The sequence below is a fragment of the Bombus affinis genome, chromosome 4 (genome assembly GCF_024516045.1).
Source record: "Bombus affinis isolate iyBomAffi1 chromosome 4, iyBomAffi1.2, whole genome shotgun sequence".
Classification (NCBI taxonomy): domain Eukaryota; kingdom Metazoa; phylum Arthropoda; class Insecta; order Hymenoptera; family Apidae; genus Bombus; species Bombus affinis.
The window spans coordinates 7,283,083-7,299,523 of NC_066347.1; the positions used below are offsets into that span (position 1 = coordinate 7,283,083).

The 16,441-nt window shown below is 41.9% G+C and overlaps 1 protein-coding gene across 4 annotated transcripts in view; it reads left to right on the plus strand.

Annotated features, from left to right (window-relative positions):
- Positions 1-16,441, plus strand: part of LOC126915836 (paired box protein Pax-6) — a 58,279-nt gene that overhangs the window by 23,089 nt on the left and 18,749 nt on the right. For 3 of the 4 annotated variants that reach the window (XM_050720935.1, XM_050720937.1, XM_050720938.1), the window contains 4 exons: positions 43-223; positions 6,209-6,485; positions 10,232-10,396; positions 11,322-11,404. In XM_050720935.1, the coding sequence (XP_050576892.1) occupies positions 43-223; positions 6,209-6,485; positions 10,232-10,396; positions 11,322-11,404 (706 nt within the window). The remainder of the gene's footprint in view (positions 1-42; positions 224-6,208; positions 6,486-10,231; positions 10,397-11,321; positions 11,405-16,441) is intronic. The other variant, XM_050720936.1, reaches the window with a different exon arrangement.

Consider the following 16,441-nt stretch of genomic DNA (forward strand, 5'->3'; position numbering starts at 1 on the left):
TATATTTTAATTCTTTTTTCAAGAAATTGATTTCCTCTTTAGGTATTACGAGACTGGTTCGATCAAACCACGTGCAATCGGTGGTAGCAAGCCACGCGTAGCGACCACACCAGTGGTGAACAAAATCGCCGATTACAAACGAGAATGCCCGTCGATTTTCGCCTGGGAGATCCGTGATCGACTGCTGCAAGAAGGTGTTTGCAACAACGACAACATTCCAAGCGTAAGTACAAAATATTTGTGGATACAGCAGTTTCGCTTGAAAATATCTTAAGATTCACTTCGAGTATAGCCTGACGCGATTTAAAAAGAAGGTCCAAAAAATTTCCGAAATTTTCGAAGGAACCTGTTACAAAATGTCTTACATGAAACTAGCTTAATACATTTAACAATTAATAAGAAATATCATGCAAGTATTTATCTCAACATGTAGTTTATTCCAAAACATTCAGAAACCTTGAACCGTGTCAAATAATCTGGAAATAATATTTCAAATATAACTTCGACATATCCGCAGAAATCCAAATCAATCTGAGAGACGCTTGTTCGGCATGACCGATAAACAAGTGCAATCAGTGGCAACAAGCTTCAAATTCTTCTTTCCTTTGCTCTTCAAACTCAAAACTCTCGGCTTTGAACCAACTCACGTACAAACACTTGGGCAACTTCATCGAAAGTCATTCCATCGGTGCTCTCAAACGCACCAGCATTCCACTTTTATTCCACTCTCATTCCAACGCGCAATTAGCAAATGACCGTGCACCGCTGCCAATTCCAGCAGAGAAAGAAAAGCGCAATGACTCCGGGGACAGGAGTCGCGTTCCAAGCGTTCACGTGGGGAGATCCAGCAACGGGATGCTCATTCGCTTAGACACGGAGTTGCTTTGTATGGTGGCGGCGGTTTATCAGGGTGCGCAGCCGGGTCGGTACTTACCCGTCGGATCTGGCCACTCGACCCTAATCAAAGTCTCGTCAATACGATCGGTTGGGAGGGGTAATCGGTCCATTACGCGGGCCTCGGCATTGTCCACCGTCTGGTCCTGCTAGTCGTTTCCCCTCTTCTTCCCAAGAATTCTCGGTCCGTCTTCCAAACATCCTTTCCACCCTCGCGAATATCGATATTCCATGGTCTTCTCCGCAATCCCCTGAAACAGTGTTTCCCAACCTTCTTTCGCATAATTTCAAATTTAACATTTGACACGTTGGTTACTCCTATAGATAATCCACAGTGAATTCTCCTGCTCGTTAACATGTTAATTAAATACTAAAAAATATCGGTACCGACATTCCGAACAAGTTGGCGATCTTCTTTTAGAATAGTCAGACAAACTGCAACTCCTTGTCCAAATGTAAAAGCAAAATAACCTTTTGTAGTAAGATAAAGAAAATGCATAGAAGATAAATATTGAACATAGAAGGAAAATATATAATATTTGGTTTAATATTTAAATTGCATTAAAAATCATCACCTATCAAACTTCGCGATACGTTTAAAAGATACGATCCAAAAATTGGGAACCTGAGCTGAAACCATTTCTCCTCTTATTCGATGTATCCCCAGCACGTTCGATCTGCCGTGACGAGGAATATTTCGAAAAGTCGTGTCTTTCCTCTAGGAGAGGTCTTCTTTCGAAGAGAAGAACCGCCATTTCCCTCGACCATCCCCTTACGATTCCGGGTGTCTGTCAGGAATACCGAAGGGGACGGCACGCGTACGAGTCGTTATCCGTCGGCTCGCGAAGGAACCGTTCGTTTCTATCGGTTCTTTGGGAACAGAGCTTTGCCTCGTTCACCTAGTGAAGGGGATGGTGATCAATCAGCGTGGTTACACACAGAGATCCGTTCTCTTCTGCCGATGCTTATCCGACGACAATATTCGGGAAAGGAATCTGGTTCGATCGAACACGCGAAACGTTGTTTCAGCTTTTAACGCTGGGATCGTTATAATGATCACACAGTCTGGTTTTGTAGGTGTAGCGTACAGGGTGCTGGCAGAAGAACAGGTTCGTGATGGAATTGTCTGTTGTCTGTCGAATCGTTGACGGTAGAGAGAATATATATCGAGAGTGAGGAAATCTCGATATTGTGTATGTGTGTGTGTGTGTGTGACCATTTTGATCGGTCGATCAGTTTTGTGAGATATTCGAGGAAAATCTCTCTGATCTCGCAGTGGATGTACGATGATAATTGGGAAGAATTGCGAATGATGCTGGAATTCGATCTGAATTTATTCTACATTGTGTTTTATATCGCATATATGCTATCGATTAATGACGACTAACTCTGGAGAAAATTATTAATATTAAATTATATCGTTGACATTATCCAGCTTTCATTTGAGATATTTTGTTACGTAGCAAGTATACAATTTTTAAGATACTTGGAATCACTCAGTTTAGAGATTCACGCTGTATAGACATAAAACTATTTTATTGAGTACTTTTGGCAATTATCGGTATCGCTTAAGATATTATCGGATACTATAAACTATTTCCGGTATATCTTAATATGAATTAATATCTCCTTTATAGAATTTTACAAACCGCCAATAGCAAGCCACGATATCCTCATTTTATGATAATCGATATTTTCGAAATATTCAGGATAGCGACGTAAAAAGGAAATCTCCGATAAAAAGCACAAAATATAACTTATCATGCTTTCTCCTATACTTTTCAACTGTGCATGCTTTACAATGCCATCGATAACCCACAACTTGAAGTCATTTGAATCGAAGAATATCTTTAAAACTTCTCTACATTCTTTCCAACAGCCAATGCCATTTAATTCCTGAAACCAATTCAAACCAAGCCAAAGCAAAACCTGGGCAACGAGATTGACGAAACGGAATTGGTACTCTCGACAACGAATAGATCAATAGTCGTTCCACAGGAATCTTCGGTCGGGTTCATCGATGACGACGACGATTGTCTCGTGAAACGGCAACGACGTTAACAGTAATGATAGCAATGACGATGATGGTAGTGGTGGTAGCCGTTGGTTGTTGCGGTGGGTACATATCGTCCGCGGCAATGGGGTGCGACGGGGTTAGTCGCCGACGAGCGGATGGAAGCGGGTAGAATCAGGGTGAATGGGATCAGTTAAGCGTGTTGCACAATTATTCGTGTCCGGTCGCGCGTGTAATGGTCTGCATCGGTGCTGCGGCTGTTGTGCGGCGAGAGCCGAGTGGAGCGGAGCGTAGAACAGCCAGGTTGCTTGGTTTGATGATGGAAAGCCTAGCCTGGCTGCCTCTGAAACTCTCTCTCTACCTTTCTCTCTCTCTGGATGCTGTATGCAGTTAGTTTAGAAACGTCCTTTCCTCTCGTCCTCTCCCGCAACCATTATTCCGCAGGATTGAGACGAATCTTGCGATACGAACTTTCCATGCTGTCTACTCCTGCGAGTTACCACCCTCCTTCCTCGTTCGATTGATTCCGGTTAAGGAACACGCGGTTCCGTATTACGTCGAGTTTCGTTCGTTTCGAATTGGTCGATGGATTTGTACAATTTCGTAAGAAACTATTATGTTATGGCATGATGTGCGAGAGAATCTTCTAAGGGTGGAATCGATCAAGTTCGCTTTCCATAAATTTCATAATTTTATGAACTAAGTACATACGCGATTAATATTCAACTTGCGAATAAATACAAATAAACGACTTACTTCCATGAAAGTCGATCATACATTCCAAAGCGAATTTAAATAATTGTTTCTGCCGTTATCGTGTTCCTCTGTTTTTCAATATATGGAATTGATCAGTTGATATGGCTTGTGAATGGCTCGTGTAGAATTTCATCGAAGTTAAGTGGGATCTTTGATATTGTAAGAAGAGTTTTAACGCGATTCAACCAATGTTCTTAATATAATTTTCCCACTGATGACGTACTTACTTCCCTTCTATAGCACACCCTTAATTTTAACCGATTAAACGACTCTATACACGTTACACTTGAATTATTTACATGTCACTTAAAGATTCGATTGCCATCGTGTGCGTTAAACGTGTTTCGCTTGTTACAAAGCTAAGATTACTTGTTCCTATCGCCGCGTGCTCCAACATCGATCTCGTCGAGGCGGCAAACAAAAAGCTCGATTGAATTTACCGGCTTTTATTCCACGTAATAACTCGTACTCCTCTCCTGTACACACATATATTTGACCTGTACAGCCTTCAGTACATACGCAGAATACTCGAGGCAACAACGTCGTTGGCACCCGACGGCATACAGCCATTATTTCGAGCAGAGGTCTTAAGTCGAGCCACACGCGAGAAGGATCGGCATTTACTCTCTCTCTCTTTCTCTCTTTTCTCTCTTTCCTTTTTTCCCCTCTCTCATAGAACCTTTCAGCGAAAGCCTAGTAATTAAGAAGCTCCGCTCGATATCCTCCATCCACATCGAAGCAAGCCAAGGGATCCATGGGAGAAGTGCAGCGCAGAGAGAGAGAGAGAGAGAGAGGGAGGGGGGAGGGGGAGAGTTCGGCTATGTTCGACTCGCTGCTTGCTGCACCATCGACGAGTCGATGTTTTGGGGGATGAGGTTGCACAAGGGGCGGTTCGGGGGGTGCAGAACGGGAGAGATTGAGCGCGCGTAGAACACCGAGACTATTATGTGCGAGAGTCGAGAGTACAAGGCTCGCCCCCGTGGCTCGTTATAACTTTAGAGTTAGCCAGTGGTTCGGTCGCGGTACAAGGTGAAGAAGACCGCGTTACCACCGCGCTGGTTAGGGGAGCGAAGAGCCATGGAAACCGTTTTATGTAATAATAATTGGATGGCGGTGTCCTTTCATCTGCTAGTCGCTCCCTCAGCGTGAAGGTCGGCAAAGAGAACGCAAAAGAAAGAGATGATGGGAAGCGGTGAACGAGAGACAACCGATGTAACTATGGAAATGATTGTCGCGAGCAGCTAGCAAAGAACCAGATGAAACTTTCAAAAGTTTCCTCCGCTTTTCTCATCTTTTTCTCTTTTGTTTTGTTTCTTGCTCGAGCTTGCCACTGGCCGCTTTTCTTCTTCTAGTTGGACATTAATTCGGCGCCAATTGCATCTCAGCGTTGTGGTTGTAGCGGCACGTGAGTCAACGGAAGATTTAAATCAGCAAAGACTCATATTATTGTGGCTTGGAATACCAACGTTGTTTTGCTTTGCTAGGTTCAAAGGTAAACGAACTCCGGATAAAATATTATTGCCGTTATTTGTAATGGTCAACCGGAATTACATTTGAACCTTTATAATAACACCGGTCGGTACAAATAGACGAACGTGCTCTCTAGGTGAAGCACATAGTCGAATAGATAGTCGAATAGCGAGCGTATAGCTGAACAACAGCATTGAGCGAGCGACGATTATGACTGGCATACACTATTACTGTACTTGTACTTGCAGTGATTTTAATATAATTGACTATTGCAATCTTATCACTCGTCTCCTTAATAAACCAACACGTTTAATAATAAACCACCTTATGATAATCGATCGAATGATCGTCACTTTGTTATTACGAATGACACTAGATCCGTGATACGATTGGATCGATGTGGATTTCGTTATTTTTGTTAGTAACTAATTCATTTATTAATAACGAACGATTGCCGTCGAGCATTTTATGGAACCATTTTCCAAAAACTACCAGTATTCGGTAAACCAAAAACCAATCAGTTTTACGATATGACCACACTTACAGCAAACAAACTACTTTCAATCTGGACTGCCGTTACAGTTACGTGTTAGTGTTCTAACAACGATTGGTCCTTGCCGAGCAGTCCTCTGTACCAAGCTACGATACTCCCCTGTAAATCAAAAATCAAATGCCACTGGCGAACGGTACCACGTAACTTACAACGAACAAACTTTTTTCAACTCCGTCTACCACCTATCCACCACAATATATTTGCGTTCTACTAATGATTGATTCTAGACAAACAGTTCTCTACGCCAATCTACGATACACTGTTCTACGAAATATTACCTTTCAAAAAAACCAGAAACTGAAAACTCAATTTACTTCCTCTCGCACTGTTTTTATTATCGTTGCATTCTTCACCGTTCATTGCTATTATACTTTACTATTCTTTACTATCATTACCAGAAGCCCAATCATCACGATACCATTCAATCCGCAACAAGTTCAAAGTTCTTCAAAGCTTTTTTTGCTAGCTGTCGTTGCTTCTATCCACTCACTTGCTAATAGCAATTAATATACTATTCGCAGGTGTCGTCCATCAACAGGGTGCTGAGGAACCTGGCCTCACAGAAGGAGCAACAGGCTGCGGCGGTGCAGGCGCATCAGGGTGCCGAGAGCGTGTACGATAAGCTTCGGATGTTCAATGGGCAGGCTGCAGGCTGGCCACCGGCTTGGTATTCCGCTACGCCCTCTCATCATCCCTTGGCCACTGGAATTCCAACGGCAGCGACCCCCGGCTCTGGCCAGTCGCTGCTGCCCGGCAGCCAGCTTCATGGTCGAGACGATTCTCTGCTCAAACGAAGCGGTGAGTCCCAATTATACGTTAATTGCTAAATGTAACGCACGACATCCCACGTTCCTTGTTCGTGTGTCGCTTCGAAGGACTTCATTCCATCTCTTGTCATTGTTTTTAACGCTGGAACTATAACGTGTAAAAGAGCTTGAGGTACGAAACTTGTGAAGTTTGGAAAAAAAAAAATTAAAACAAACTGTATGTAAAAGATGTGCATATAATACAAAAGTGAAAACGAGACTGTATTTGTACTGGTTAAAAGTTCGCAGTTGCATCTTAACTGTACTTATACTCAATCTTCCGAATTAATTTTGTTATTGACTCAAAATTAACGCGAATGATATACACAATGATCTTCGAAGAAGAAATTTTCAAAAGTAATAGAAGCTTAAGTTAACTTTCTTTTTAACAAAATTTAGACTTGTTTCCTCCTGCTTGTTTCATCCTACATAGAAATATGTACGAATGATCACGAAACACTTAAGAATGTAACCAATTCTATTTATAATGTCTATTATTCACAATTATCCCATTATGCCATAAATCCCCAAGAATCGACAGCTAAAGTTCTTTTCTCCCTTAAGATTTATTCGTCAATCGAAATGTTTCGACAAGTCGTTTCAATGCCTTTACCTTTCATAAACGGAATTGTTACCTTCCATTGGGGGTTCTTTTGCCTTTCACGCGGTCGAGAAAAGCCATAGAATCAGACGCCATAGGAAACCAGGTACTCTCAATGCTTGATCCACTTCTTCTGCGGATCGACAATGGTCTCGAGGCAAGGTGGAAGTCAAGGGAGCACCCTCGACGTATTATAATCTGCTCGTACGCGCGACACCCTCGTCCCGTTCTTAACAGCCTTTCCGCGAACCTGCGTATTGTCCCGTTGTATTTCCACCGGTGTATTGGATCGGTTTACGTATTGGAATAAAGGAAATGCCTGGTGTCGTTGGATCGCGACGTTTCTCCTAATAGGATCACGTTAATCGCAGCCTGCGGTCCTGATCATGACCAAAATTGCTCCACGGATGATGGTTTCGAATGTAACCGCGATTTAAGATAAGTAAATTCTCGAAACTGTTAAGCTAGTCCGATGGTCGAAGGTTGTTTTAATAACGAATACCGTAGGCTGTGTATGATTTGCTGCGATTTGGTCGTGACTGTTTGAAATTGTTAAGACAATATTGGGGTTCTATAAAATTTTGTGGGGGCTGGTGTGATTAATCAGATTTTGTAAATCGTTCGTAAAATGGGTTATCTTTTTTCATCGATGAATTATTTGGGTAGTTTGTTTTAGAGCGATTGAAGCAGTAAATTATCTCGAGAACACTAACTTTCTGGTTTATCCATCTTTGATCTGACTTTCTTATAACCGCTCGAATAAGTATCCCGATAATGAAATATGGAATTGTGTCCAATTTAATACACGAATCTTCCTTTGGTTCCTATTAAATAAATTCATGTACAATTGTGATTCTAACATTTGGATTACACTTGAAAATATCTATTACAAACCGTTTTTCCAAGAACGCAAACTGGTCAGTCTAAAGTAGCCAGACCGACAGTGAACCTTCTCGCATGGTCATCGAGCCGTACACCCCATTTCTTCCCCTCGCAATCATGCGTCGTCACCTAGAAAATTAAAGTCAAAGAAGGAGAAAATACTCCATATAAGAGGATGTGATAGAATATTGCATACACTCTCGTTTGGTCGTAGCGATGGGCTCTACCCTAGTATGTCATATGTTGATATTTGCAAGGGTAGCAGTATTTCTTCAATTGACTCAACACTGACACAAACGTACACCTATACCTCGTTTTTCACATGTAATATTACTAAAAAAAAAAAATAAAAAAAATAGAGAAGTAGAAAAATAGAAAAAAAGATAGAAAAAAGAAGAAAATATTTTCTAGAATAAAATGATACAAAATATGGAATATGTCATAATGATGATTGAATAATAATTACTCAAAGAAGAAGAATATATTTTTTCTAGAAGAATGGTACAAAATATAAAATATACTTTCGTTCCAGGTAGAGTCTAGTACTAATATAAATTACAGTAATTGAATAATATTTACTCAAAACGGAAGAAAATATTTTCTCTAAAATATAGAGAGATATCGTTTTTGGAATATAATCTGGTTCGAAGCAGAGCATGTTCGAAGGTGGCGGTATTTCGAATTGGCAGAACGGTACCACGGGGCTAGAGAGATAGGAGTGGGCGAGAGATTTCGTAGGATCGTGGTGGAGGCGACGGTGGAGAAGATAGAGGGTGCGCGATGTGCGAGAGATGAGCGAACGAGAAAGCGAGCAGCTGACGAGCGGACGATATATAGGTACACTTAGAAATACATATATATACGTATGTATATAGCGTAAGGGCAAATATATAGGTACACGTAGCGTACGGAGGGACGGACACGGACAGAGGGAAAGGGAAATGGCAGGAAGGTATCGGGAGAGGGATGGAAAGAGGCGAGGGTTCGGTGCGCGGAGGCGGAAAGTAATCGTGGCTCACCGGGAGCCGTCAACGTTGACGACGACGACGACAACGACGACGACGACGACGACGACGACGACGACGACGACGATGACAACGGCAACGGCAACGGCGACAACGACGACGACAACAATGACGAGCGGAGGAGCGGACTGTCTCCATACAGAGTGTTTCAGAAAGTGCTATCAAACTTCAGGGTCATGTAGTACTCAGAAAAACAAATTAATAAACGTCGGTCCAAATGTCCCTATTTTTGACTTTATAATAAGGTAGAGCCTATTTGAGTCAGGTGAGCATCGATATCTTAAAATTTACTCCTGGATTGCGCACGATATAATCAAAACTGTTGTGCATTATTGCACATTATTACTCTTTAACATAATGACGAAAGAATAAGAAAATGTTGTGTACTTCAGGTTCAGCAAGAGAAGAGAGAGCGTATGGCAGGATTATTTGAGTTAGCAAGAAGGTATATATAAAAATTAAATAAAATATATGACAAAATAATTTGCAGGAATAAAATAATATACACGCGCTATTAAATTACGAAAATTAAAACTGAGAATATTAACTGGTTGGACAAACCTTTTATAATAACATCAAGGCACGTTCCTGAAGAAAATTATGGTTAAAGCGTCTCTTTTTCAACTGTAGATCGTTCGAAAAATTTCTCATAATCAAATTTTACGAAGCAAGCTCGACTCAAATAATCTACCGACTGAAACACAACCCTACCTCGCCCTATTTGGACCTATACATATTAAGCCTTTTTGCTTTTTTTCGTAAGTGCTATGTGCTTCTAAAGTTTAGCATTAATTTTCTGAAGCATCCTGTACACGTATCAACACGATCACTATGATCGAGCGAGACGACTATGCGGATGTCTCCGCTCTCCCATAGCTACTCTCTGCCACTTTCTGTCCCATTCTTAATTCGTTGGTATGCTCGTGGTTGTTTCTAGGAATGTCGAGGGCCGTCGCGTCGTTAGTCCGCGTCCATCGCAAAGTCACTGGAACGATACTGAAATAGGACGATCCTTAATTGGATCTCGTCCTGGGAATCCTTCTTTCCCCTGTTTGCCTTCCCGAATTTTCTCCTTCTCGCGCGAGGAATCACTCGCCACCCCTAATTTAGTCGAACGTTATCCGCGCTGGTTGAGGAAAGAGAAGATGTTTCAGAATGTAAAGAAAAGATGTTTGTATTATGGATTTCGAGCTCGTTACGTAAAACAGGAATTTTCGTATTTGTTTCCAGATACAGGTTCTTTGTTGTCGCATCAGCAAGAAACAACGTCAGATGGGAATTCGGAGCACAACTCGTCCGGCGACGAGGACTCGCAAGTTCGACTGAGGCTAAAACGAAAGTTGCAGCGCAACCGAACATCCTTTTCCAACGAACAGATCGACAGCCTCGAGAAAGGTTAGCGCACGCGAATAAATTCAATTTATCAACGGACATGCTACGTTCTACATATACGCGGTATTAATAGCACGAAATACACCATATCCTAAATAAATCTCAAAAAAGAAAAAAAAAAAAATGAACGAGTTAGTTCCGCGAAAAACGTAAATTGCTAACCCTTTCGGAACATCTACCGGAGTACAAAATTTGTAATTTAAACTCTGAGCGACTGAAATTGCTACGAATCGTGTACGCTGTCTCTTCTAATCATTGAAAATCCAGCTATACAATTACGAGCACCGGTGAAAAAAAGAAGATAGTCAAAAATAGTAGCGCGTACATTTTCAATTGCATGTTTCCACGTTAACAAACATCAACAAACATCGGTGCTCATCCTCGACGAAAGCTCCATTTTCGTTCAGCCGGTAATAACGATATAAACGTCGAACGATCGCGCGCGCACTCGGGGATTCTGTATATTCCGTCCGTTTCGCGGCGATGCATGCATATTCAGAGACGGTCGAGGTAAATTACTGCTTTCCTCGAATATATCGGGCTTTCCTCTCTTCGTACGCCCAGCAGGAGCAGCACGACTGCTTTAATTGGATCCGCGGCCATTCAAGTCGCGCCCTCGCGTTCGAGTATCGTCGATAATTATCCTTTTAATCTTGTCTCGCAGTGAATCGAAATTATGCGCGATTAATATAAAATTTTATGTACACGAGCGTATGTACGAATACAAACAAATATTATGTAGTTCTATACGTATAGCTACGTGTATATATTTTTCTTTTATCATACTATACGTTACACATACGCAAATACACATACGCACATACTAGAATATATATTAGATAGATATATATACAATGCGAAACGCGCCAGCTATCCAACGGAGGCACGTTTAATAACGAGCACTTGTTGCAAACTGGTTTCGTTTTAGAATTCGAGCGGACACATTACCCGGACGTGTTTGCACGGGAGCGTCTCGCTGAGAAGATTGGATTGCCTGAGGCACGTATCCAGGTGAGTGTGAATGTGCGAATGTGGCGTGTGCTTCCTCTTTCTCGTTCGCTCCACCCACCGCCCTTTTTCTCCCTTCCCCTTTTTATCCTTTCTTTCGTTCTCCTTCCTTCTCTATCTCTCTTTTCTCTTTTCCCCTTCTTTTTTCTACATCTCACTCTTTTCTTCGTTACACGTACAGCACGTTCTCTTTCACTCGTTCCAATTTCTTTTCTCTTTCTCTTTCACCGCGCCTCGTCCTCCGTGTCAATCCTCTTCCACCATTCTTGAGGTTAGACGACGCGACGTCTTCTCCTCGTCTACACAGCTGTGTGCGACGAAGAGGGCGGCTGTTAAGTACGACGATGCCCTTTCATTAAACGCGTGACCGCCAACGCGCGGGGACGTTAAACACCTCCGACGACGAATCTGCGAGACCACCCGGGGGGATTTCGTCTTTATGCCTGTGTCTTCTTCTCAGACCCTTTTCGCCCTGTGTCTTAACGCCATTCGACTTTTCTTGTTTCATCGTCTGTGTATTAAGTTTCTTAAAAATCCAAAGTGAACCGCGAGAAGGTTTTCTTCGTTGCATTCTTGAAAAAGTATCCGTGGAAGCTGTGGGTAAAGCAATTTTAGATAGCGTATTTTATTAACAATAATTTCCTCTTGGAACTTTTATATATTTTATTAATTTCCCTTGGCTTTGGATAGATCGGAGCAAACGTTCTTAAAATGCCGGATATACAATTTATAGAAACCTTGGTCTTTGGAAATTAGGATAGAAGCTTTGAAACTTACTCTTTGTGGTCAGATTTCTCATAATCATTGGTTAACTGTATATGATGAGCGATTATCACGAATTTGTAATTTAAACGATGAATTTCGTGAAATTTACTAGTGATCTCCTCTTTATGATTTATAGTTAGCTACACTTAACGCGTGACTATTACGAACAATCACAATCCGTAATCCATCATTATAGCAACATTCCGACATACCATTTATCCGTAAATTCCATACGCTCGTAGTATTCGCTACTAATATCCAAATATCAAAGACAACGTATCGTTCAAGCAGGCGCAACATATCCCGTAAAGAAACGAATCGTCCAAAATCTTTGTTTCTCTTAAAGACAAAGCTCCAGCGTTATCTCCGTGCCATTCATAATTCGCGTATCGGGATGTAAATCATGCGGGCATGCACAAGACAACACATAGCACGTAGAGAAATGATGCGAGACAGAGAGCGAGCGCGAGAGACTGTGTCGTAATTAATTAATATAACATCGTTGCTCGAGTCATGGGGTGACGCACGGTTATACGAGCTAATATGTACGCAGCCTTATCGAACATTGTTTGGCCGCGCCGTGCCTCTGGCTCGGCCTGTGTTCGACCCTCTTGCTATCCGGCCGGCCTCCCTCACCTGGCCCGACGATAGGGGGTGGTGAAGTGGCCGGCGGGCTTTCGCGTCGGTGGTAGTAACCGGGCGCTGAGCGTTATGTGGACGTACAAACAGTGCAAGACCATGTTGACGCATGTTTTCAAGCCTCGTTGGCTGGTATTGATCTTGCTAAGTGCAGGAAACCGGGAGTGCCGGTGCGAGAGGCAAAGGCAGAGCGAAAGAGAGGGATAAAGAGGTGAGGGAAGGAAGGGTAGAGAAGGAGAGAAAGAAGGGTAGAGATAAATGGAAAGAGAAAGAGGGTGAAAGGGGACTAAAAGGAACGATTGAACCAGCAGCGTGGAGTCGAACGTCGTTGGATGGACGAACAAACGGTGGAACGAGGAGAACGGATGGACGACGACGAAGGTAGAGAGCAACGTGCAGAGGAGAGAAAGCAAAAGCGTGGCATTGGCCAGGACACAGCGTGGTGGACTCGCCGACACGGCCGTGTGCCACGGATACGAAACGCCACGCCGCACGCGGCATATCCCGAGCAAGCCGTGAGGGATCCGGCACAGACGGCCTAAGAGGGTTCGAACGCAACCATGGCAACGTCGCGTCCCCAGGGAGGTTGCCCTCTGATTGGTTGTTCCTCGCTTTTCCACCTATACCTTGGATACTCGCACGAGTTTCGCCACGCCGCGCCGCGCAACACCGCCGCCACTGCCCGATTATCATCTATGGCGCTGGCCAGAGAGCGGAGAATCCCTCGTGTGAAGCCGCGATGGCCGAAGTCTCTCGATCATCACGGTCAACTTTGGCATTTGCCTTTTAAGCGAAGACGAAGACGATCGAAAGAAGTTGAGAAGAATCTTCGCTCGCTTCTTCATGGATGCTCGTGCATATGTGTCGTAGTAGTAGATGGTAGTTGGGAAAAATTATTATTTTCTCTCCGTGTTATGGGATTTTCAGTTTCTTTGGGACACGGGATGTAAAGAGGTTACGAAGTCTTTTCCGCAAGGTTGTCATGGTTATCTTCGTAGAATTAGAACGATGTTATTGCAGAGGAGTTGTAGACTTATTTATTTCGATATAACTACGTGGTAATTTTCTATTGTAATCGTTGTAATATATCGGTGGATGAAATTTGATATATCAAAGGAAATGATTATTCTATTAAGAATGTCTTTCTATGCGTCATTTGGCTAATTGGAAATTCCGATCCGAGAAAGGTTGGAAAATAGTGGTATAATTTGGTCCTGGTTATCTTATAGTTTCGAGGAATATGAACCGAATCCAACGAATATTCTCTTTTTCCGTTTAGTTAACTAATTCTAGAGAAATCTTCTTGAATCGTACAGTTCCAAAAACTTTGCTCGACTTGGTTGAGGAACCTTTCGATAGAGGTATCCTCCCTTCTTGTAGTTGATCAAGAAAGTAATAGGAGTCGAGTCTAAGTTTCCTCTTTCTTTAGTTAAAAAAAATGTAAAAGTAATTTCTTAAAATTTTCGTTTTAAAGGTCTTCGAAACTTCCGTAAAAGTACAACTTTCTTTAGAAGTACAACTTCTCTTGGCTGATCGATAATTTCGTATAAAGTGTGAAAATCTTTTTTCTCATTTGGTCCATCTTAAATTATAAAATCACCTGTGTCGAAAATTTGGAAGTTTTTAAAGTTTCCTTCAAGAAATATTTCGAAAAAGGCATCTCTTGTGGTAGATCGATAAAGTTTCAGATTTCTATTCGACAGTTCTCGTTCTGCTCCAAAGATATTCGAACGAATATTTTATCGTGCTGTTTGGAGTTAAATCTTCTCAGTCGGTGTTTTAATTCTAATCCATTCAACGGCGATTCTAACTAGACCAAATAGTGACACAAGATACATGGAACGAATCCTTGAAACCGAAGTTGGAATTAATTTCGATTGATCGAAAAGAACTTGCAAATGAAATGTTACGTCAACGCAATATTCACCCATATCGGATTAAGAAAATTCCACATAAAATAAGTACCCAAATTTTCTTTATTTCTTTCTGTAATACCCTCGATCGAACGACATTCTACTTCCTAAAGAAAAAGAAAAAGAAAAATGAAAAGAAATTGCAAGCGAAAAATACGTAAGAAATATTAACACAGCAGGAAAAGCTCTTACAATCCTATCGCTAGATATATGAAACTTTATGGAGCAGCATCTTGTGTACAAGAAGAACCAGCCAAAATTTCACAAAACGATCTTAAAATTCGCGTGCGACGCCATCTTCTAAACATTGCCAATCAAAGTAGAAGGTCTGCCGCGAGGGACGGGAGCGATGTACCCGGTTCGTGGAATTCCGAATGGATCGATTCAAACGAGTTTTCGGGACGCGGTAGGACGAGTTTACGAGGAACGACGGTATTGGGCGAAAGGAGTCCGCTGCGGGCGAATGGTGGATATTTGCTGGTGGCCCGCTAGAACACGATTTGCCACGTCGCTGCCGCCACGAAATTTATTCTTTTTTACTTTTTCTCCTCTTTTTTCTGTTTTTTATTTCGTTCAATCGAGGGCCGCCGGGTGTGCAGGATCACGTTTTTCGCGGCGGGCGAAATGAATTTTGAATTTTCTCGCTGCCTATTGAAATAATATGGGCAGAGAAGAAAATATTTGGTTACTCTCGGTGCCCATTTTAGGCACCAAGATTATTCAGTTTTATTTCTGATGCTTATTAAATACGATATTATAGAATTCCCCGCCTCGGAAAATTTTTTCCTCTCCAAACATATTATTATCTGAGCTTGGTTACATTAGCTTTAAATCGAGTTATAGGTAATGACGTTAAAAAAGAAATTATGTGAATTATAGCTATCGATCGGCAGATGCTTTAGAAATTAAGAAAGTACGAGAGTATTACAAAAATTGCAAGATGTTAAAGGTAGTTACATAGTATCGTTTCGAAGAATTTCTAATATTAGAGAGAAAGAAGGACTTGCAAGACTTTTCACTTACAAAACTGTCCATTCCGTGAAACACTTCGATACCGAGGTAAATCATCGATCCCCCTCCCATGGCTTCTCTCTTTACTGTTTATTTTATTTTCCATCAATAGCTCGAATGAATACGTACAAATTAGCGTCAGAATCATGGGCTGGTGAGGGGGGTGGAAGGGAGTTGAAACTCGGGGGTGGAAGAGGAGAAAAAATAATAACGCCCCTTGCCGGGTCTGGCTTATTGTTAGCGTTCTCGGTGGCGCATGATAATTGAGAAAGTTGCGCTCATTGTTGGCAATCGAATTTTTATATCGTTATTCTCATTATCGCGCGAACGTTTAAGCGGCTGTTCGCGAACGGAACAGCCGACGTAGCAATTGTCAGCTATTAATAAAAGCGCGCGCCTCTTCATTGCTAGTGGAAAGAAGAGAAAGAGCATGTTCGTTGCGTTTTTTCCCTCCCTTTGCAAATGAGCCGAGCAATCGAGTCGTTTCATAATTTAACAATTCCGGCTTGATTCCATTTTCTCTCCCTTTTATCCTCCTTTCCTCTTTTTATTTTTCTATATAATTTCTCCTCTTTTTTTCATTTCGTTCTATTTATTTACTTATTTCCTTTGTTTGTTTGGTATAAACGCGATTATAGAGTAAATATTTTGTTTGTTATACACGAGAGGATGATACGGGACATTTAGAGGGAAGAAATTACGATGTAATCCG